The sequence below is a fragment of the Amphibalanus amphitrite genome, unplaced genomic scaffold, assembly GCF_019059575.1.
Source record: "Amphibalanus amphitrite isolate SeventyFive unplaced genomic scaffold, NRLGWU_Aamphi_draft 000063F_arrow, whole genome shotgun sequence".
Taxonomy (NCBI): domain Eukaryota; kingdom Metazoa; phylum Arthropoda; class Thecostraca; order Balanomorpha; family Balanidae; genus Amphibalanus; species Amphibalanus amphitrite.
The window spans coordinates 969,403-990,754 of record NW_024881559.1 but is presented as its reverse complement, the minus strand read 5'-3'; the positions used below and the strand labels follow the sequence as shown (position 1 = coordinate 990,754).

The 21,352-nt window shown below is 53.9% G+C and overlaps 1 protein-coding gene across 3 annotated transcripts; it reads left to right on the top strand.

The window, feature by feature from the left end:
• The first annotated feature begins 84 nt into the window (after positions 1-84).
• On the top strand, positions 85-20,360 carry LOC122378700 (septin-4-like). 3 transcript variants are annotated; one of them, XM_043360119.1, is made up of 9 exons: positions 85-171; positions 2,856-2,863; positions 10,400-10,580; positions 15,629-15,721; positions 16,049-16,214; positions 16,967-17,117; positions 17,390-17,629; positions 18,062-18,220; positions 18,922-20,360. In XM_043360119.1, exons 1-9 carry the CDS (start codon positions 168-170, stop codon positions 19,015-19,017), a joined length of 1,098 nt encoding a protein of 365 aa, XP_043216054.1. In that variant the 5' UTR covers positions 85-167; the 3' UTR covers positions 19,018-20,360. The 3 variants fall into 3 exon arrangements, with proteins under 3 accessions (XP_043216054.1, XP_043216052.1, XP_043216053.1); XM_043360117.1 differs by lacking the exon at positions 85-171 and having other exon boundaries at positions 2,623-2,863; XM_043360118.1 differs by lacking the exons at positions 85-171; positions 2,856-2,863 and adding an exon at positions 7,865-8,951.
• The last annotated feature ends 992 nt before the right edge of the window (positions 20,361-21,352 follow it).

Here is a 21,352-nt window from a genome sequence, read left to right as displayed (position 1 = left end):
GCCGACAGCGGCGGCGGCGGCGATGGGCCGGCGGCGCGCGGCTGGACCGCTATCGATCCGGGGAGCGCCGCCGCCATCGCCCGGCCCGAACTCACACACTCACACACTGAGTGAGTCGCCGCGCCGTGAGCCGCCCGCCGCTCCGTGAGCCGCGTCAACCCGACACCATGGGTGAGTGGGGAGAGCTGGGGTCGGACCCGTGCGTGATGCCGGGTCACGGTCAGGTCGTGCGGTCGGGCTGTGTGTGTGTGTTAACTTTTAATCAAGTCCGAGCGAGGCTGTGCTATTGTTCCAATTGTTTTGTTTGTGAACGTGATTTGGTTTGTTGATTACTAGTAGCAGCGGCGTATTTAGAAAATCGCGAAGGGGGGGGCCAAGGGTTTGGAGGGCGCCACCTCACCCAAGGAGGGCGCCACCTCACCCAAGGAGGGCGCCATACGGTCGCGAGATAAAAAATCGCTCAGTGGGGGTTGGGGGGTTGGGAGGCGTTTTTTACCATGCCACCAGTTTTTTTTTTGCGTAACCTCGTATAGGTCGTGCTGCATTGATTTTGCATCGTGTGTATTCATTATACTCCAGGTCACAAAAGGTCAAGTGTTCTTGAAATGCTGCGCCGAAGGCGCGCGAAATTTTTGAAAACAACCTTTTCCTCCGCTTTTTAGGCACGCCTTTTATACGATCACTGTTCAAAGCTCCTCTCGCTCTTTTACCAAATTTGAAGGTGTAAAAAATACCTAAGGTTTGGTCGGGCCGCTGCCACACAAACTGTACAGAAAGCTTGGCTCATGGGTGTCGATGTATAAAAGTTTATTGGCGGTGGCATATCTACGCACCAGATCACCGTATCGGATTGATACCGGAGCGCGAGATGCGTAAACATCATCCAAATTACCTCAGACCAGCCTTCATAGCCTTCTCACAGATGCATACAGTGTACCCACATAACCAGTTTCAATCACCGAAACTTCAGATGCCTGCTGTTGCGCCCGAACCTGTTGACAATACTTAATCGTAATCCATATAGATGCCATGATGCACGTAAAGTAGGATCAATCCGTTAAGACCAAAGACGTGTTTTGTGCATCGTAGAGCGTAGATAGTTTTGGTAGGTATAGATACTTCATTCATTGTGCTGAATGCACGTTCATTTGTGGCAGTTTTCACAGGCAAGACATCAACTATGTGCAATAGAACGACTAAGTTGAAAAACATGCCAAAGGAGTAAATAAATGATAGGAGGGCAGCGATCAACGGATGTTGCCAATAGGTAGAAGGGCTGCGATCCACAGGAGGGCACTAATAGGTAGAAGAGCCCCGATCAACATCCCGAGTTTCGACAGTAGGGCACCGATAGGTAGGAAGTTGGCGAGCAGCAGGAGGGCGCCAATGGATAGAAGGGCAGCGATCAACAGGAGGGCACCAATAGGTAGGAGGGCGCCGATCAACAATCAACAGGAGGGCGCCACCAGGTAAGAGGGTGGCGAGGAACAGGAGAGCACCAATAGGAGGGTGGCGATCAACAAGAGGTCGCCAATAGGTGGGAGGGCGGTCATCAACTGGAAGTCGCCAATGAGCGGAAGGGTGACGATTAAAATGGGGGTGGCAATGGTGAGGAGGGCGCCTTTGCTCAAGAGGATGACACGAACAGGAGGGCGTCTGTGCGGAGGGCGCTGGTCAACAGGAAGGTGCCAGTGTATAGGAGGGCGGTGATCAACAGGAGGGTGCCAGTGGTTAGGAGGGCGGCGATCTACACGAGGGCGCCAATAGGAGAAGGGCCCCGATTAACATTCAACAGGAAGGACTAGGGAACCAATAGGTAGGAGGGCGGCACTGAGCAAGAGGGTGCCAAAAGGGAGAAAGGCGACCTTCAAAATTTCACATGAGGGCTCAATAGGTAGGAGAGCGCCAATAATTATGAGGACGCCGATCAGCAGAAGGGCGGCAATGTGTAGCAGGGTGGCGACCTACAGGAGGGCGCCTTCGGGTGAGAGGGCGCTTATTTACAGGACAGCGGCTTACATAGGCGACCACCGTTACGCTTAGAGAGCTACTCAGCCTACAAATGTGGTTGGAGGGCGCCCGAGGGAGCCCTCCAACCGTATTTGGAGGGCGTATTTGGAATGGGCGTCCTCCGAGGGCGCCCTCCATCCGTATTTTCCCTGTAAACACATTCGCGATTGGAGGGCGCCCTCCAGTCGCGATTGTTTTTCGATTCGATTATATCACAATTGCATTTGCGATTGGAGGGCGCCTTCGGCGCCCTCCAATCGCAAAGGGCGCCTTCGGCGCCCAAGGGGGGGGCCATGGCCCAGTGGCCCCCCCCCTGCCTACGCCCCTGACTAGTAGGTATTATGAATACGATCTAGTAGCAAATCATAGCATTCACTGATCGATGTGCTAAACGTGTGCTTAATATTGGAGGCTTCGCCTTGTTACGCTATATTTCTTTGTTTTAGTGTGGCTTGGCTGGTGTTTTCTGATCTCGTTTTTGCGCTGCCGCTGCAGCTGTTGCGTCCCGGTGTACGCTCACCCGTCCCGCATCTCCCGTGTGTAACTGAGCTGGGGGCGTGCGCGAGGCGGTGGGTGTCAGGTTCGGGGCTCCGGTTCGGTCGCGTTCAGTCACCACCGGCGGGCTCCGGTGCCGTCACCGTGCCAGAGTCGTTTCTGGGAGCCGCTGTAAGGCCGCCGTGTGGTCGTGGACAGCATGTCGGGCCTGCCGCCGCTGCCGCCGGCCCCCGGGCGCAGACAGCGACCCAAGCTTCGCTCGTCAGTGACACCGCCGCCCATCTGTCTTTCATGTGACCCGCTGCAATTGGACCTGACCTCGGCTGCGTTCGTCAAATGTGGACCATCAGGTGACCAGGTGAGTTTGCTGCCTCTGTGGGACGTCGGTGTCTCACTCTCCCTTGTCGTGAGGCTTTGTTAGTTCCCTTTGCTTTTCAATAGGTAAGCCATCTGCTTCTCGCAATAAGAACTCGGGGCAGGAGACACTGGGCCGAGACGTTCATTCGCCATCTCAGCCCTCCCCAATCTGGAAGGCAGATACATACCTACCACTTGGCCCACGCTTACATGGTCGCCTCGGGGAAAGGCTATTACTTCTCATGTTGAAGCTGCTCCACTTCTGTTCTGTTAACCATTGCCGGTAACCGTCCAGTTCTTAGAACGGAAATGATAAGAGAAAAAAAGACGGGATAAGCCTGAGGCTTCTAAAGAGCAGTTATCAGACTGTATGATTGTGCTTGAATGAATGACTGGTTATTGTGAATAGGAGCTATCGTGTCATTCTATACCCAGAAGTATGACGTTGATCACTTGGAATGTGCGGCGCTCCTTTTTATCGTTATTTGTACAGCACACGTGCTCTCTCACTTCGTACCTATCTGGGGCGTTTTTATCATCTGTCGAACACTAATAAACAGTGATACTGCATACTGGCGATCAACTGTGACTGACTACACGTATGTCTGCACGTCGGGTGGCTGCCAAATGTGTCTCCAATCTGTGTGCAAACGTGATAGAGCAACGCAGCTTGTGCGCCTCGAGCGTCACTGTTTGCAACATGCAGCAGCTCTTATCACAGTACACGGAGATGCTACTTCTCAGTCATCGACGGTGGCTGAGAGCAAACAGACGGTAACCTTACTCAGATGCTCTCAGGAATGGTGTAGGCGTAAGGCATAGTCTATACCTAGGGTCTTGGGGCAAATCGATCATCACAGTGGTACACTTTCAACAAAGGCGTTCCTCTACATCTGAACCGATATTCGCTGCTTGAAGCGATCATCTATTTATTCTTGATATTGCTCGGCGTCTGTGCAAGATTGTTTAAGATGCTTTATTTTTCAATGACCTTATTCATCAATCATCGGACTCTATTTCTATTTTTGTTACATAAGACGGGGAGACATTATTGAGCTTGTTTGCGGCATGTTTGCGATGAGCTAACCGCAAGCATACTCGTATGTTTATTTATGATGACATTTATTTGCACGCCATAAACGACCTACGATATGGGCATATGTACATAGTTCACCCGAAATTGACCGAAGTTTACTGTATTTTACATCAGTTTGTTTTTGTTTTGCATTTTATGAACCCTTATTGAGACTCAGCGATGTTTTAACTTTTCTATGTTCGGACTAATGCTTTTCAGCTTCTTTGATGTGGCACTGCGAGCTCAGTCATGATTTATTAGTTCAACATTTGATACGCTCGTTAGCGAAGCTAGACCTTTTTCTGTTAGGTATAGAGGTTTTCTTTTATTCTTCAGACCATAAAGCCAAGTTTAAAGTTATATCAGATATACATTCGTGTCCTTCACTCTTCAGCCCCGCAGTCAGTCTGCTGGTTAATCACTGAGTGATCACCGTCTGTATAGGTGCGTTACCACTCTGTCTCGGCCGGAGGTCAGGCCTTTCAGCAGCGCTGCGCGGTCTAGCATAACGGTCTGCAGCTGTCATCAGTGCGACAGCACGGTCGGCTGTCCGCGTCATCTGCCGCTGGGCTGGGCGCTGCTCTGGCCGTGCCGGTCAGAGACGACAGGTGACGCGGCCAGTGCGCCACAAACGCCGTAACACCAGCCGGCCAGTGCGCCACAACCGCCGTGATACCAGCGGACCAACTGGCTCACTTTCCATCGGGTGTGCGTGAGTGGCGGAGCCGTGCACTGCCGACGCTCCGCTCTGACCTGCGCCGAGCCGCTCTGTGCAGCCTCAGAGGGGCAATGGAGGAGAGAGGCCGGAGAAAGTCCACTCCCAGCTCGCTCTCCGCCGTGCCGCTGCCGGCTCCGGCGCTATCAGAGGAGACATTCAGTCGAGATGGGCCGTCTTGTTGCACGCGCGGTGGCGGAGACGCCTTTCGGACTGAATTAGTGTCAAGAGTTGTCGGTGACACAGTGGCAGGAGTTGTTGGTGACACACACTGACGCTTCCAGTCCGTGTGGGAAGTCTGTCCGGCTGGGAAGCGCCGACGGCCAAAGACGCCGCCTCGGGCGGGCGGGCGGCTAGGGCGTGCGGTACCGCGGAAATGAACGGTTTCCATGGAGCTGTGGTGGCGAGCAGTTTACACGGCTTTTAGATGGATTTGTTATCCACAGTCCCAGTTTGCTCACTGAGAGAATAGCGGAACAATGTGAGACCTGTTGAGTTACCTTGGTCGATGATGTCATTGTTTTGTCCCGGTCAGTGGTGATCGGACGATATATCAGCGGTGTCGGCGGCGGCGGCTGCACGCGGAGCGGCTCGGCTCTCGGCAGCACCCTCCATTAGCAGCCCGTCTCAGGCGCCGACAGCGGCGCGGCCGGCGCTGCTCGCTCCGGTGCTGCCTGCACCCTGCACCTCGCCTGTGTACCCTTCCACTCAGGCATTCAGACGCAGTGACGCCCCGCCGACCCGTGCCCTTATACGGCGAACCTCGGTCTGTCGCCACCGGCCGCTGCTGGGACATCGGCAACAGAGCTGGGTCAGATGTGATAGTCGCTCTCTGCTACTCAAGCGACCTTTCTCTCTACCGTGGTCCGCTCTGTGGCAAGCACTGCCGCTACCCGTACCCACTGCCTGCAGTGCCGAGGTTGACAAGTCTTGTCGTCCACTGGATATGATTCAGTAGCGGCGGAACGCCTTCAATTAAGGGGGAGGGGGCACTGCCGACTTTTGGTCCCATTCTTTCCATGCAACGCCCAGGGCTAATGTTAAAATGGCCAAATCAAGGGGGGGCACGGTGCCCCGGTGACCCCCCCCCCCCGTTCCGCCGCCTATGATACGATCCTCGAATGGGTTATCAGTTTACTCTAAACCATATGGTGACTGCGTCACTCGCGCAACACTGCGTCAGGCTCGCTTTGATTGTAGCTGACGATCAGCATATTCATTTATTAAACAGCGCCCGTATCCGCATTACGCAACCTGTCGGATCCAAATGCAAGTCAGTTTCATATCAGCGCTCGTGTGTGGCTGATTTTTATTTAGATGTTATATAGAGTACAGATTTAAGATGTTATTGGAAACGTCGATATTCATACAGGTTTGGTACTTCTATAGTGCGTTATGTATCCATTCAAACCATGAAGACCCCAAATTATCCCAATGGGCCAGCCAACTCAATTTGTCACCAGACTCTTTGCAAGTTCGTCTTGAAGCCCTGCTGGTTCTAATAAGCGGATGCAGTTACAACTCATAATCGTAATTAATTTTTGAGGCCATAATTGCCCGCGGGCCGTGTCACTGGCTGACGGCTCGGCGGTCGTTTGGCAGTGCGCTGCTGGCGGTTCCGGTCCCGTGTTCTGCTCGGTCCCGGCTGTAGGCCGACCGTCCCCTGCGCGGTCCTCGCTGAGCCCGCCAGCACAAACACATAGCGGCGATACGGAGCGGACCGGCGCGCGCGGCGACCGCCGCAGTCTCCGGTCGTCTCCAGCCGAGTCAGCCAGCAACGCGGGCGGCACACGGGGACACTGCACCCGGCCTCACATGGCGACGGCGCAGGGTTCACAAAGGACTCACGGTGGTCCAACGCAGACGGCGAGAGCTAACGCGTGTACAGTTTGGGCCATGTGTGCAATGTGCACAGAACCTCTGTTTTTAGCTGGCGTTGAGGCGCGCTGGAGCTTCCCTCGACTGTCCGAGCGTCCGGTGCCTTAACTAGACGGTCATTATTGCTAAGGTCTTTCTTAGCTGAGGTTCTTACCATTTTAAGCTGAGTTGACGTAGTTTGGAGGATTGCTGCTTTTCATGCACGACTCATTTGGAAATGACCCGAGTGCCCCTATCGGCAGTGATGCCGTGCCACTCCGAACGTCAAGGCTCGACTTTCTAAATGTATAGTATACGTCGGCTCCAGGCTTCTGCAACAAAGGAATTATGACAATTTGCTTCATATAATCATAGTGTAATAAATAATTAAAATAATAATAAAGAATAATAGGTATAAATAATATAAATATAAATATAAATAATATTATAAATAATAATATAAATAATAATAAATAATAAATAATTACCTACACTGTGATATAATATGACAGGAAACGCGTCAGATTCACTCCAATGCACTGTGAGTTGTCTGTTGTTGCGGAAACACATATTGGGTAAAACTGCTTCTTTAGTCAGCCATTTTAAAATCAAACGGATCCTAAATGCATAGAAGCAAAGTAAATAGGCATCTGATAGGCATCAGTCACGAAAGGCTTTAACTAAATGCACTGTTTCCGCTTTGATATCCATTGATTAAGAAAAAAATGTCTAAGCGAAACATTGGAGCGGAATTACCCGAGTACCTATCTAAGCCTGGTTTATTTTGCAGCGTCCTCACGGCAAATTACAATGCATATGCTATATTCCTTGAACCCTGATTTGCGTATTGATGTGTGTCAAAATCGCCATCTATGCGTCTGCTGTATAATGTATTGCCTCGTAATTCCTTGTCACTCATTGACCCATTCACTTAAAAGTCTGCCGTACGGAGGACTGCCGGCTCCTAGGCCGTGTGGCTCTGATACAGTGGGTCTCCGCCGCTGACGAGACAGGTCACGGAGCGGACCGCCTGTCTCGGGCGTGGGTCGGGGCGTGCTGCTCCCCGGGCCGCGGCGGGCCGCCTGACAGCGTCTGACCGGCCGTATTGGTCGCTCATCGGTCTGTCATCCGGCGCGTGACGGACGACCCGGACCGTGTTTGTGGCACGCGGACGGCATGCGGAAACTCGCCGCGCCCCGCCGGCTCCCCATAGATGCAGGGCAACTCAAACAAACAGCTCCGCCGGAGGGGCGGCTCGGTGGGCGGCAGGGGGCGCCGCCGCCGCCGCCGCCGCCGCCGCCGCCGCCGCCGCCGCCGCCGCCGCCGCCGCCGCCGCCACTGGAGGAGACCGCAGCAGTCAGTACCGTGCCGGTGGGCGGCGGCGGCGGCGGCGGCAGGTAGAAGGCGGGCCCGGGACGGCGGCGGCGCGTGGGGTGACTCCGGTGTTCGATGACGCCAGGTGCGGTGTCCGGTGACGCCCGGTGAAGCTCCACCGGACGTCGGTGACGCACTCCCACCCCGCGCGGACGCAGGGCCGGTGCCGCGGTGCGATTCAATCCCGTCTGTGATCTGGTGCCAATCGGAGTGAGGAGGTAAACCGCCGCGGGTCGGAGAGATCGCGTCTGTGTGAGTCGCTCGACACCTGTGGCTGTGACACCTGGCGTGCGACCACCGGCTGCCGTCGGCGCAGCCCAGTCGCTCGGCCCGCTCGCCGGGTGTGAACGTGTGAAGCGGAGCTGTTCGCTGTGCGGGCGGTGATAACGAGTGTCGGCCGTGCGGTGAGAGTCGCCCGCCCACCGTCCGCCGGGCGCGCCCACTCGCAGGAGCTCCAGCAGTGCTCGGAATGTGCGCGCCGCCTCAGTAATCATACCCGGTCAGTGGTCAGAGAACCCTGAGAGCGGTGGCCGGAGAACCCGGAGGGCGGCTGCCGGAGAACCCTGAGTGTGACAGTCAGAGGATCCGGAGAGAGGCGGCCAGAGAACCCTGAGGGCGGCGGCTGGAGAACCCTGAGAGAGGCGGCCAGAGAACCCTGAGAGAGGCGGCCAGAGAACCCTGAGGGCGGCGGCTGGAGAACCCTGAGAGAGGCGGCCAGAGAACCCTGAGGGCGGCGGCTGGAGAACCCTGAGAGAGGCGGCCAGAGAACCCTGAGGGCGGCGGCTGGAAAACCCTGAGGGCGACTGCCGGAGAACCCTGAGGGCGGTGTTCGGAGAACCCTGAGGGTGGCGGTCGCAGAACCCTGAGAGAAGCAAAAGAGCTCTAAGAGCGCCAGAGAATCCCGAGGGCGCGGAGGCAATGGCGCTCCTGCGACCGAGCGATTTCGAGAGCGACTACATGAAGAGAAAGATTGATGAGGTGTTGGCCAAGGAGGCGCGCGCCAGGAATCGGAAGAGCATCTTCCAGAATGGCATCAAGCAGCGCAGCTACCCTGCCGTGGTTCGGGGGGTGAGTGTCGGCTCGCGCGTGTTCCTCGACCTCGCGTGACCGCCCGCTGTCACGGTTATCTTATCATCGACCTTGTTAAGCAATATTTAATTCTGTGTTGAATGGGCCAGGCCAGCGATATATTCTATCCGGCAGCTCATCGCACTCAAACGGTACAGGAAACTTCCTCTCATGCCGCGCTGGTCATTTAACCTTGTCCTATGTTGCTAGCCACTCCAGGAATAATATGCTTCATTGTAAATGCTGCGGAAATGTTTCGGTATGAAGCACAATTAGTGCGGCAAAATTGATTTTTTGTTCGTTTTTACTTAAAATTTAATTTAATTAAAATTAAATATAATTTTAATGGAAACGTTTTTAATATGATGAACACCGAAACAACGTTGTTATAACCATTTGCTTCATTCGCCCTCCCACACACGTATAGATTGTGGACACTGACGGAAACTCCGATCATTTGACCTTCGCAATGTGAGCTACAATTGAGGTATTTGAGGTAATTGAGGCCGTTGCGAGAACTCCATCGTACCAAGCTACCACCACATCACTGAAATGCTCCTTATCTTCTCTGTCAACACGGTGCAAACTGCGACGTGCGACGTGCTTTTGTGTGCGTTTGTGCGCGTGTTTGTCGAACATTTCAATATCAACATTTAAGGAGACTTAGATATATAAAAGCGTATGTCCGTTTTTATGTGCTTAAGCTGGTGCATTATGCAATGCAATTCATACACATAGTAAATACGTTGTACATACAAATATGAATAGGTAGGGTACATCCTACATAACATCCACGTATACACACATGAGTGATGCTTTGTTGACGCAATTGCGAAAAGTGTCAATTAACATGACATTGACATTACATTGTATGTAGTTCACCAGTGCGAGCTGCGGTCTACTCTCGCACCCGAGGAAGTACGAGGAGGCTTACGGGCCAAGAAGTAACAGACGGGCTATGCTATAGGGCTGAGGAAGCTGACTGAATGCGTTCGGGCTTGTAGACTGTGTTGTGGCTGACAGGCCGTGTTTAGGCTGAGGAGGCAGAAGGATTGTGTTCAGCTGACGTACAGTCCACAGCAGAAGTAATGTGTGGTTTCAGTCATGGGTATGTTCTGCTTCTGAAGCTTAGGAACGATTAGCCAGACTACAATGAAACTTTGAATGTAGCTTATATGTATCGTCACCCTTGCAGCTGCAACTTTAGCTATTGGCATCTTCTTTTCGATCACTCCGCATTAAACAATCGCCAGTCAAAGCCAACCGTTGAGATTGGTAAAACCCTACATTACTTTAGCGGTGGGCTGTACTTCTTTGAGGCTGAGGCTATAGGCCGAATCGCCGTGATAAGACTGATGGACTGGGTTTACGGCTGAGGAGAATGACGAACCAATAGGCCGTGTTGAGGCTGGGGCTATAAGCTGACTCGTGGTGTTTACTGCACGCAGGACGAGAAGGAGTACATCGGGTTCGCCACGCTGCCGGAGCAGGTGCACAGAAAGTCGGTGAAGCGAGGCTTCGACTTCACACTGATGGTGGTCGGCGAGACGGGCCTGGGCAAGTCGACCCTCATCAACAGTCTGTTCCTGACGGACCTCTACAAGGACCGGCAGCCCACCGATCCGACAGGTAAGCACGGAACATCAGCTGATCCGACAGGTAGGCACGGGCCTCTACCGAAACCGACCAACCTCCACCGAGTTCGACAGTAGGCTGGGAGCATCAAGCGACCCAACCGGTATGTTCGGACCTCTGCGATGACCGACAGACCTCTACCTGTCTGATAACCAGACTCAGACGGACGAGTGGTCTCTCTCTCTCTCCCTCTCTCTCTCTCTCTCTCTCTCTCTCTCTCTCTCTCTCTCTCTCTCCCTCTCTCTCTCTCTCTCTCTCTCTCTTTCTCTTTCTCTTTCTCTTTCTCTTTCTCTTTCTCTTTCTCTTTATATATAGTTACCGATTAACGTCTATGATTGAAGCCCAAGGTGTGCTTTAAGTGAATAAGTTGGGCAGTCGTCGACTCTATCCTGGGTAGCCGTCATGGGAACATCGAATGGCTGCATTGCAATGATGCACTTTACGTTCTTGGAAATGACGTGCACATTGCACACGTCGCAGAAAACTGATCACTGAGACGCATTTTCCTGACCGAGTTGACTGGCAGTGATGCAAGGTCTTGCGTCAGCTCCTGACGAGGCCTCTCTACAAAAGGATGTGATTTTTATTAATGATCGCTCTCGTATGGGGCCCGGCGACTGGGGCACATTCCGCGATGAAGCCCCGGCCACGCCCGTTGGTTACTATGCGGTGTGCCGCTGTCGCCCCTGCGCTGCCAGTGGAATCTCACCACTGTGTCATGAGACAGGGAGCGTGCGGTAGGTACACTGTTGTCCGTCGGTCAGCGCGGGGCCCGCCCAGTCGTAACTACCCCAGCAGGCGAGCTCTGTCGCCGCCCCGCCGCCGGGAAAGTGGAGCGCCGGGCCGACCTGCAGACCGCGCCGCTGAGGGGTCGGCCGAGACGGTCGGCCGGGGCCGGGCGCGGGTCACTCCGGCACTGCGTCACGGTGGTGCCGTGACGCCAAACATCAGCCTTCTGATACGGGCACCAGCCGAGTCAGCAGAGCCATCCGATCCTCGATATTTCAGGAATGCGCTCACGCTTCAGAGCTCTCCGGTGTATAAACACGTGCACCGGCAGCTGAGGCGCACCTCAGCTGGGTCGCCTGCTGCTCCCTTGAGCCACAGCGCACCCGGCCGACAGGGCACGGGACCCGAGTCCGACAGATCTGTAATGCGTGCGTCCCCCCGCGGGGCGCCCACCCAGATTCGACAGTTCGGCCGATAACTCCGGTGGCGGATCCAGGGGGGGGGGGGCTGCGGGGACTGGCAGCCCCCACCCAAGGAAAACTGGCGCCACTGCGCCGAAGGCGCAGTGGCGCCAATTTTCAATTCGCAACTCATCGGAGTGCCGCATACTAGGACTAGGATGCAAAAATCAGTCGAATAACGTCGTTTCAGTACGCTCCGCACCGATATTTCCAATCGTGTGGTGTCACTGTATGTACATACTGATCCTGGGCGCCTCTTGTCAGGGCCACTGGGCGCCAATATTTCAGCGCCAATACGATGCGACTATGGCGCCCATCCGGGGCGTGGCGCCCAATTATGACCTGCAGCCCCTCCCCAGTGAAAATCCTGGATCCGCCACTGGTCATAACTCCGAGTTATGCCGGGATACTCAGTCGGTTTATCGTCGCCGGAACGGTAACTCACCCTCCATCCTGCAGTGCCAGCCTTGTATCACCCTCCGCGCTACACCCTCAGAGCGCGGCGGGGCCTCACCGGCTGCCACTGAGTCCGGCGGCAGTCCCCGGTGACCCGGCCCCGCCCCTGGCCTCGGTGAGTGTAGCAGCGACGGGTCACTGGCTCAGGGCCGTGTCTTTGCGCCACATCGAGCCACCACCAGCTACCTCGCACTGCGTGCACAGGTCATATTCTCTGCACTGGTGAACAGTGCGTAATGAGCTGACAATCACGAATAGCCGACGGTCAAGGATACTTTACATGATAAATGATCGTTTGTCTGCCAACATTGTTCGCGAGGGATATAAGTCATGCAGATGCATGTTTCCGCTTCGCTCTAGCTGCGCCGCGCCTTAGATTTACGACTATCGCTCTAACACACGAGCTCTGACGAGAGTGTCAGCATTTTATTCCATTGTCCGAAATCTAATCGCCTATTCTCCACTGGTCGGCGGTCGCCTAATGGTGAATGTCGATCACCGGTTAGACAGTGATGTGATCGCCAATCGCCGATCGTTGTCCGTTATCAATGACGACTTATATAGCGGTAACAGTCGATCAGTGGTTGCCAGAGTGGTCTCAGAGCACCGATCATCGGTCCGCTAAATAGGTTCCCTCTGCTCCGCTCTCTCCGACCTGACGTGCTGTCAGTTCAGCTGCTGAATGGGTCTCGGCCTTCAGTGAATATCGGTGCAGGCCGATCAGTATCGATGGATACCGGTGCAGTAGATATCTCTGCAGGCCGACTGCCGATCGCCAGGCGCCGGTTTCTGGGGACGCCACTGTGTCATCACTCCTGTCTCCCTCGACATGCCGCCCACGTGCTGCGGTCGGACAGGGGGAGGGGTGATCAGTGGTCACTCCGAGAGACGGGACGGCGGCCTCTCTCCTCTCCGACAAGGCCGCCGCGGCACCGTGCCACCTGAGCCCGGCGATACTGCTGCACGGGCGGGGCGGGGCGGGGCGGCGTGCAGGGTGGGGGCGGACGGAGCAGCACGGAGTGCCCGCCCCGCAGTTTCACCGTCGGTCACACGCGTCGTTCGGCGCTCCGTGCCATCGTTCTCAGCCAGTTTACGAGCTGGGCTGGTCACGTCTGTCGCCGGAGTCGGTCGGTCCGTCCGTCTCGGGGAGGATCTGTCCGCCCCGGCGCTGCGTCAGACTGACAGGCAGTCGCGACTCGCGGCCGGCCAGCGCCACTCCGCGGCCCAGCCCCGACCTTGGCTGGAATGGGCCGGCTGCCGTGTTTTAATATCGCCAACAGCCGGCGGCGGCTGATACTGCTGTCACGGCCCGGGTGGCTGGTCGGGGCTCGGCTGACTGACAAGGCGCTCCGAGTGACCGCTGCGTGCCGACCGTGTCGGTCTGCACGCCGTGTCCTCTCCCACGGCGGCGGCGGGCTGCACCGTGGACACGCACCATATACGGAGTCGGTCACCGCACACGGCGGCCGTATGTGTGTAAAATCGGCGGCCGGCTGCGGTCGCCGATTGTCCGCAGAGACGGGGGTGTGTCGTGCAGAGAAGAGCTCTGCCACGGCTACTGCAGGTGGAGTGGGGTTCGCTGCCGACCGGTTGACGCTCCTGCAACTTTATTTCACCTTATTAGTGGGAAAGTGATTTCAATTTCGATGGGAAGTAACGATTATTCTAACATGACTCGCAAGTAAGCATTTGCGGGTATAGGAACGTTTTACGTATTCGCTGATCCGATTCTATCTCGAGAAAACCAGTGAATATTGTGGCTACTGAAAGCGCCTGCAGTGAAACGATGGCTGATCCGTAAACTGTGTGGTTTCAAGCTGCCTGTGATGCAGTGTTTTGAAAGTTAATTGGGATGTGGTTGACCATCAATGGAAGGTTTCTATGCATTCACCACTCTCGCTAGTAACAGTTTGGCCATGGAGACCTCGACCTTTAGTGGGAGACAAGCGAGCTTTAGAATGTGCTGCCTTTAGCACGCTGTGTTTGCTTTGTTATTTACTTTCGCAGCGTCTGGAAATGGCTCGTAGCATTTGGTTTAGGACCGGTGCTAAATATTTGGCTCGTCAGCTCCGGATGTGGCGCTGGCCGCACTGACCTGGGTTGAGCCGGTCGCGGACGGGTGGCTCGACACGGCTGGGTCGGCAGGGTCGGGTCACGGCGCTGGGGCTGACGGCGCGGTGGGGTGCAGTCGGAGCTGGGGCGGACGGCCGGGGTGTGGTCGGGGCTCTGCAGGACATGGACAGGTGCACTGCGCTAAGGTCCGGCCCACGAGGAAGCCGTTTCGCCGCATTCCTCGGCACCGGAGCGGTGCTGCAGGCAGCGGGCTGCTGTAACAGGCGTACCGGGCGCCGGGCGGACGGGCGGCTCCCGCGCAGCGCTCCCCTCCCCGGTACACGAGGCTCAGCGGACGGAAATAGGCGGCAGAGACTCGAGACGCAAGACGTACGAGACGCGACGGGATGACAGCTGCGCTTGGACCTCTGAGGGGCTGCCCGCCGGCAGGACAGCCCGACACGCCGCCGGGATGACAGGCGGTCCGCGGGGGTGTTTGCGCTGCTAATGGGATGAGAAGTGGGCTAGTTTGTCACTGCGGCGGCCCGTCGAGATGCCGTGCATGAAGTGGCCGGTAACGAATGTAGATCATGATTAGCTCACATCGTTCAACCAAAAATAACCCGCTAAAACTGCGGTCTTATGTCACCACTTCTTACTTCAAAGCTCTGTCTCGAAGTTGAGCTCTGGTGACAGGTGTGCTGTCGGGCAGACTCGCTGGCCGTTCCTCACCGGGATCTGCCCCGGTGACCGATGGCCGTGTTGTGCCGTGTGCTCCAGTAGCCCGCTGTCGTTAATTCATCTCGCAGACAGCGATCGGCCCCTCGCCGATCCATCACGGACCCGTCTCAGCCGCCGTATCGGGTAATTACTTTAGCGTATCGGCGCCGCGCGCCGGCCTGTGGGCTGTCGGTCGCTCGTCAGTCGATCGCCGCTGTGTTTATGTTGAGGCTTGTTATGGCTGAATCAGTGATGTGCATCGGGGCAGGGCGCAGGTGATGTCAAAGACGGATAGCACGGCGCCGATCCAATAAATAAACACGGCGAACGCTGTATAAGGCACGCATAGTCCGTCACGGTCCATTAGTGGCGGCTCATCACAGACGCTATCACGACCGATTGCCGTCTCGTCATCGTGCTTATTGCCCGTCGGTATTGTAATGTCGGCCTTCAGAATTCGGACTTCGGAGGCTACTCGTTGTCCTCCCTTCTTTCTTCGAAAGAGAACGGGTTTGACGCAAAATAGCTCGTTGATAAGTTTTGTGTGTTTTATCCATATTTTCTGCTGGCAATGGGCCGCGCTGTGCCTCATTTTCATAACATTTGGCTTATTGTCCTTTTCAGAGAAGATTAACAAAACGACGAAGATCGAGAAGCGGACGATGGAGATCGAGGAGAAGGGCGTCCGACTGCGCCTCACGGTGGTGGACACGCCAGGTGAGCTTTGAGCGCTGAGCGGTGATCAGGGAAACCGTCAGTACCGGCGGCCCAGTTCGACACAAGGAAAGGAAAACAACGCCGCAGCGGTACGACAGTGAATGGGACTGGTGGTGCTGGGTAACATAGAAATACGACACTCATTGATGACCTGCCAAGGCAGAAGACAGCAGAACGCTTTACTCACATATTGAGTTTCGTCCTTTTACCTTAACACGAGTATTGCTTGTGCTGCCAGAAGCTCGAACATTGTCCAGACTGAGGGTCACACGTGTGAAGGCTTATCGTGCTAAGGATCTAAATTGACCGCCGGCTTCAATGTCGCAGGTTTCGGAGATGCGCTCAATTGCGAGGAGAGCTACCGAGTCTGTGAAAAGTACATCGACGATCAGTTCAACAAGTACTTCCAGGACGAGAGTGGTCTGAACCGGCGCAATATCCAGGACAACCGGGTGCACTGCTGCCTCTACTTCATCCCTCCGTACGGCCACGGGTGAGTGCCGATCGCCGATGGCACTGTCACCCTCCGTCCTGTAGCCCCGACGAGACATTCAAACCACCTCCCATCGCATGCGGCTGAATTGGTAACGGTTTGTTTGTTTATTTGTTTGTTTGTTTTGTTGGGTTAGGCCCTTTCGGTCCAATGAGACCATTTCAGAGCCGGGAGGATGATAGGATGTAGGGGGAGACATTGGTCTGGGCAGGCACCCTAGTGAGTCGCCGGGGCTGAGCCCGTCCAGAGGACAGGCCACCCAGCCCCAAGGCACTCACTGCACCCGGCTACGGGTGCGCTCCCTCGGGAGCAGCGGTGCCGCTCCAAGGGAGCAGCCCGCATGAGATAAAGTTGCCTGTCCAGCCCGGAGGGGGGTTGCGGCGTGGAGGAGAAGGATTTCCGTATCTTGAGGATAGAAGCATGGAACGGTCGTAACGGTTTGGGATGGGTCAAATTTGCGTTTATGTTCGTTAAGAGTTCATAGCACGTTTCGTTCACTGGAGTCAATTGAACTCCGGGTGCTGTGGGCGGGACGTGAGTCATTGGTTGTAGATCTCCAGTCTTTAATTAATGAGTTCTAGTTGGTTTTCTAAAGACTATACTGAACTGAGCAAATATGTCGTTCTAAACCCTGAGGTGTTAAATAGTTGAAGTAGCCACGCTGATATATCCGGCTGTTTGGGCTGTAATTGCCGATTGTTCTTACTTATTTCCTGCAGTATGAGGAAACTGGCTTCACGTGTTTGTTTCAGCCTGCGCCAACTGGACATAGAGTTCATGAGGCGACTTCATAAAAAGGTGAACCTTGTTCCCGTGATAGCTAAAGCCGACGTATTAACACAAAAAGAGAAGAAACGATTGAAGGAAAATATGATGAAAGACATCGCAGCTAACCAGATTGAAGTAAGTGATCATCTTTCTTTGATGTTTTTAAAGAACCGCTTAGTCCGTTAGAAAGTTGGGACGAATAATACGAGCTATAGCAGACGCTAGCGACTTTCGGAATGCTGCCCTATTTGTACTTCGAGAAAAACAGTTCCATATTTCTTTTGCCACCCATTCGTGTTCGTGTTCATGAACGTGTGCTGAACAGTGAAGTGAACATGCTCTGAACTGAACCTGTGTAGTGGTACGCACGGAGTGTGTTGGTAACTCACACCCCGGCCGGCCGTCAGATATACGAGTTTCCCGAGTGTGACCCAGAGGAGGACGACGAGTTCAAGCGGCAGGACGCCGAGCTCAAGGCCAGCTTCCCGTTCGCCGTGATCGGCTCCAACACGGTGCTGGAGGTGGCCGGCCGCCGGGTGCGCGGCCGCCAGTACCCCTGGGGCGTGGTCGAGGTCGAAAACCAGCAGCACTGCGACTTCGTCAAACTGCGCACCATGCTCATATCGACACACATGCACGACCTGAAGGTGAGTGCAGCTGCAGAGTCCGTCAGACAGTCACGCAATGTACGACGATTACATGCGTATCCTTATAGATAGATCTGTAGGGATGCTTGCCCGTATGGCTGGTGGCATTGTTTGTAAATCGCTGTATCAAAGCCTAACATGTTTTATTTTGAGGCGAACTTTTCTTTTCAATCAAATTTTACCGGTCCTCGCCCTAGCTCGGCTTAAATGCATATTTTATCTCAAACAACAGAAAGTATATGCAGATGCGTACAATCAAATGTACAATTCAGTCTATGCGTAATGCGGCACAGTCTAAATCCCGGCGCGTGTATTGCGGTGCAGCCTACGTTTCTGCATGACTGCGGAACCGTCTATCTATGTAGAAGCAGCGTTTCCAGACCGTTTAGCTGCCGTCCGTAGATGCTACTGATGTGCGTCTGCCCCTTCCAGGACATGACTCAGGAAGTACAGTACGAGAATTTCCGCACGCAGTGCATATCTCAGATCTCTCAGATGGCGATGAAGTCACGGACGAAGCTGAAGCGGGAGTCGCAGACGTTCGGCGACACGGGACAGGCGGACAAGCTGCTGCAGCAGAAGGACGAGGAGGTGGGTGAGAAAGTGGCGTGCCTTCGCCGTTGGTGCATACAAATTTCGCTTTACGCAAATATGTGTGTGCCTATACGTATATATTAGGTATTCACTTATCGTTGCATAATGCATAATAACTATAAAACGTATCGTTCATTTAATAAAACATGTCAAATGATTTAACATGTTTAACTTAAATCTGTGCAAAACCGTTTCCCGAGGCGTTTACTCCCAAACGGTTGTAGACAAGCGGTTTGCTCAACTATTTCGATGTAAAATATTTCATGCATGCATACTTTTGCTGTGCGTTTGTAATTAACCTAAAGTAACTGGGAGCCAATAGTAGGGCCTTCAGATCACCTTTTCACTTTAACTGTCACTTAAATGCACTTATCATGTGACATCGTATGCCTGTTCTCGCCTGAACATAATGTATCGGATTCAGGGGAATAAATTATCGAAGTCATATGTGGCACCAGCCTTTTGCATTTCTGCCTTCGATTCCTTGCCCAATACAACTTGCAAATTACGAGCGAGTTACGAAAGCGGAGTGGTTTCTGAAGTGAGCTGCGTCTGATATCTTGTTGTTCTGAGAAACCGACATTATAGTTTAGCTGGTTGCACAATCAGGCATTGTGTGCTGCCTTTGTCACTTCCAATGCATGCTTTGAGTCGTTATCGGCGCTAGTTCTCATTGTCCATGCCGGTGCTGCCGACAGATCCGCCGAATGCAGGACATGCTGCACCAGATGGAGGAGAAGCTTCGAACACAGCAGTCCATCGACCAGGGACACGACAGCGTCATCAACGTCTGAGTCAGTTCCATCGGCCTGTCTCGGACCATGACTATGACGTCTGCCAGTGGCATTGCAATGCATGAGGTCCTGCTGAGAGCTGTATCTTCATACCGACGCCATCGCGCTAAGCGCGTGTCTCAGTGTTGCATTCTCGCAGACCAGACCAAGGCAGTCCAACAGTGGCTCTGTGTCGGAAACTCTGTCGATGGTGCGGTAAGGTCCCAGAGCGTCGCGGGACTCCGAGGAGCGCAGTGCCACTTGGCGAGGATCGGGACCAAAGTCGGCGCTTTGTGACGCTGCTGGCGGCGCTGAACACAGACGCGCGACTGGTATGTGTCGAGCTTCCCCAGTGCGCCGCTATAAACGCCGTGATGAATGTCATGCCCGTCATAGATTGATCCGCTTGCTGAGTCTCGGGGGTCGTGTCGACATTAGTAGTTGATCTGACTGGCTCAGACTGCTACGGTAGTACTATGATAACAAACCAGGCAGCAACATGGACGGCCGAAAGTCATGAGGGTGTGTCATTGTCACGAGAAATCCGAACCTCTCGCTCGCGTGTGACTGGTCACTGACCATGGTAACTCTGTCGATCTACCTACTCTGCCAGCTTGAATGAGGCCGAAGCGGGTCGGCCTTTCCGACGAGTGTGTTATAAACAGCGGCGTCAAGTCATGCCTCATCAACTGTATTGTGTGATCATTTATTTGTTTATGGCTGTACCTACACGGACGAAGTATTTAATTATGTGTCGACGTCGCTGTATGTAGAGTCTCATGAATCACATCGCTAATGCCCTCAGCAAGCAGATAGTCATCCTTTTATTTTATATGCACGGTGCACCTTAGTATGCCCCGGTTTGCTTTTCTTGGCGTAAAACAGTATAAGTTATCGGGATGTTCGATGCGTTTGACATTATGTTGGCATGCATATGTATATGCGCATAAGTGAGCGTAAGATATTTCCTGAGCAGACGCAGACCTAGAAACTTCGTACCGGTTTTACATATGAATATGTGACAAAGTTATATCATTTGCTGCGCTGTACGAATGACTCAACGTCGTGCCGCTTACGGTTTTTGTATGTGTACCACATCGTGGAATGCGAAGCTCTAGCGCACACGCGACTGGTGAGTGACGCCACTGCCGCTGTGGTGACTGGCGCTGCAGCCGGGCTGCCACATTTCGGCACTCCCAGTGGGCTCCCCATAACTGATGGCAGTAGAGACGCCGGGAGCGGCATCCGCCCTCAGTGAAACTCACAGCCAGACTGCGACCCATTATCAACACAGTGGCGTGTTTAGTACAGTGTGCTTCGTGGCTTCTTATATCAGTACAAAATAATAAAACGAATACTGCTTATTGCTTATCAAACTTCTTAGTTCTTCCCCACACCGAGTAAGTAAACGAGCAATCCACTGCGATGGCTGATAACCAGAGTAGCACCACTTGAGGAAAAAATAACCATTGGCTGAACAAAACCAAAGAAGAGAGGGAGTATCGTGAGATGGATCATGAAACGCTTCGATGCTAGTGCAGCTTGTTTCCTAAATCAAAATCGTCAAAATACTCTTCTCGGAAGTGACCTCAGTTCGACAACTGCCAGTAGCGGCGGAACACCTTCAATTAAGGTGAGGTGGGCACTGCCGACTTTTGGTCCCATTCTTTCCATGCAACGCGGAACGCCTATGTTAAAATGCCAAAATCAAACATTCAAACATTCGAGCTAAATTTATAAAAAAAAAACTTCACAATGACTGCATAACAGTGTTCATAAGCCGGCTATATCCAAGGCTGTATCCACATAACACTGAAGGTATGATGGGAATCACGGATTGAAAATGCATGGTTCCACACTCCCCTCCCAAACCTTACGGGACAGGAGAGTTTTATAGCCTTGGGGACAGGATCATGGATGAAAGAACCTTCATCCATGACAGGATGATCTTGCGGATTCTGCTGGGAGATGGTATGCGCTTTTATTACAGATGGGTGGTACGTTGACAGGCTCAAAGACTACGGTGTACGGTGTATTTACTATTTAGGGCCATGCACGGTGCTTTGATATTCTTTGGTGTATGAAGATACACGATATGTATGTACACTCTCAGCCGAGTCGACCGACCAGACGGCAGCGGCTACGGCGGGGTCGCCGTACTGTCAAAAACGGATATGAAAACTGTGACCATCAAACCGAGCACATCCCCGCACCCCGGCAGTCTCCTGGAAACTCGGTAGATGTTGTTCAAGCTCGAACGAAATCGCCAGTTAATTGTTTGCTCTGTGTACCGGCCGCCCCGACAGACCGATGCCGCTCTGCGAGCTGACTTTTCGGACCTCGAGACGCAGTTACA

Coding starts and splice junctions, on each gene's coding strand:
- LOC122378700 (XM_043360117.1), top strand. CDS start 2,705: ATGTCGGGCCTGCCGCCGCTGCCGCCGGCCCCCGGGCGCAGACAGCGA. Junction 2,864..10,399: donor GTGGACCATCAGGTGACCAG/GTGAGTTTGCTG, acceptor TACTGCACGCAG/GACGAGAAGGAGTACATCGG. Junction 16,215..16,966: donor ATCCCTCCGTACGGCCACGG/GTGAGTGCCGAT, acceptor TGTTTGTTTCAG/CCTGCGCCAACTGGACATAG.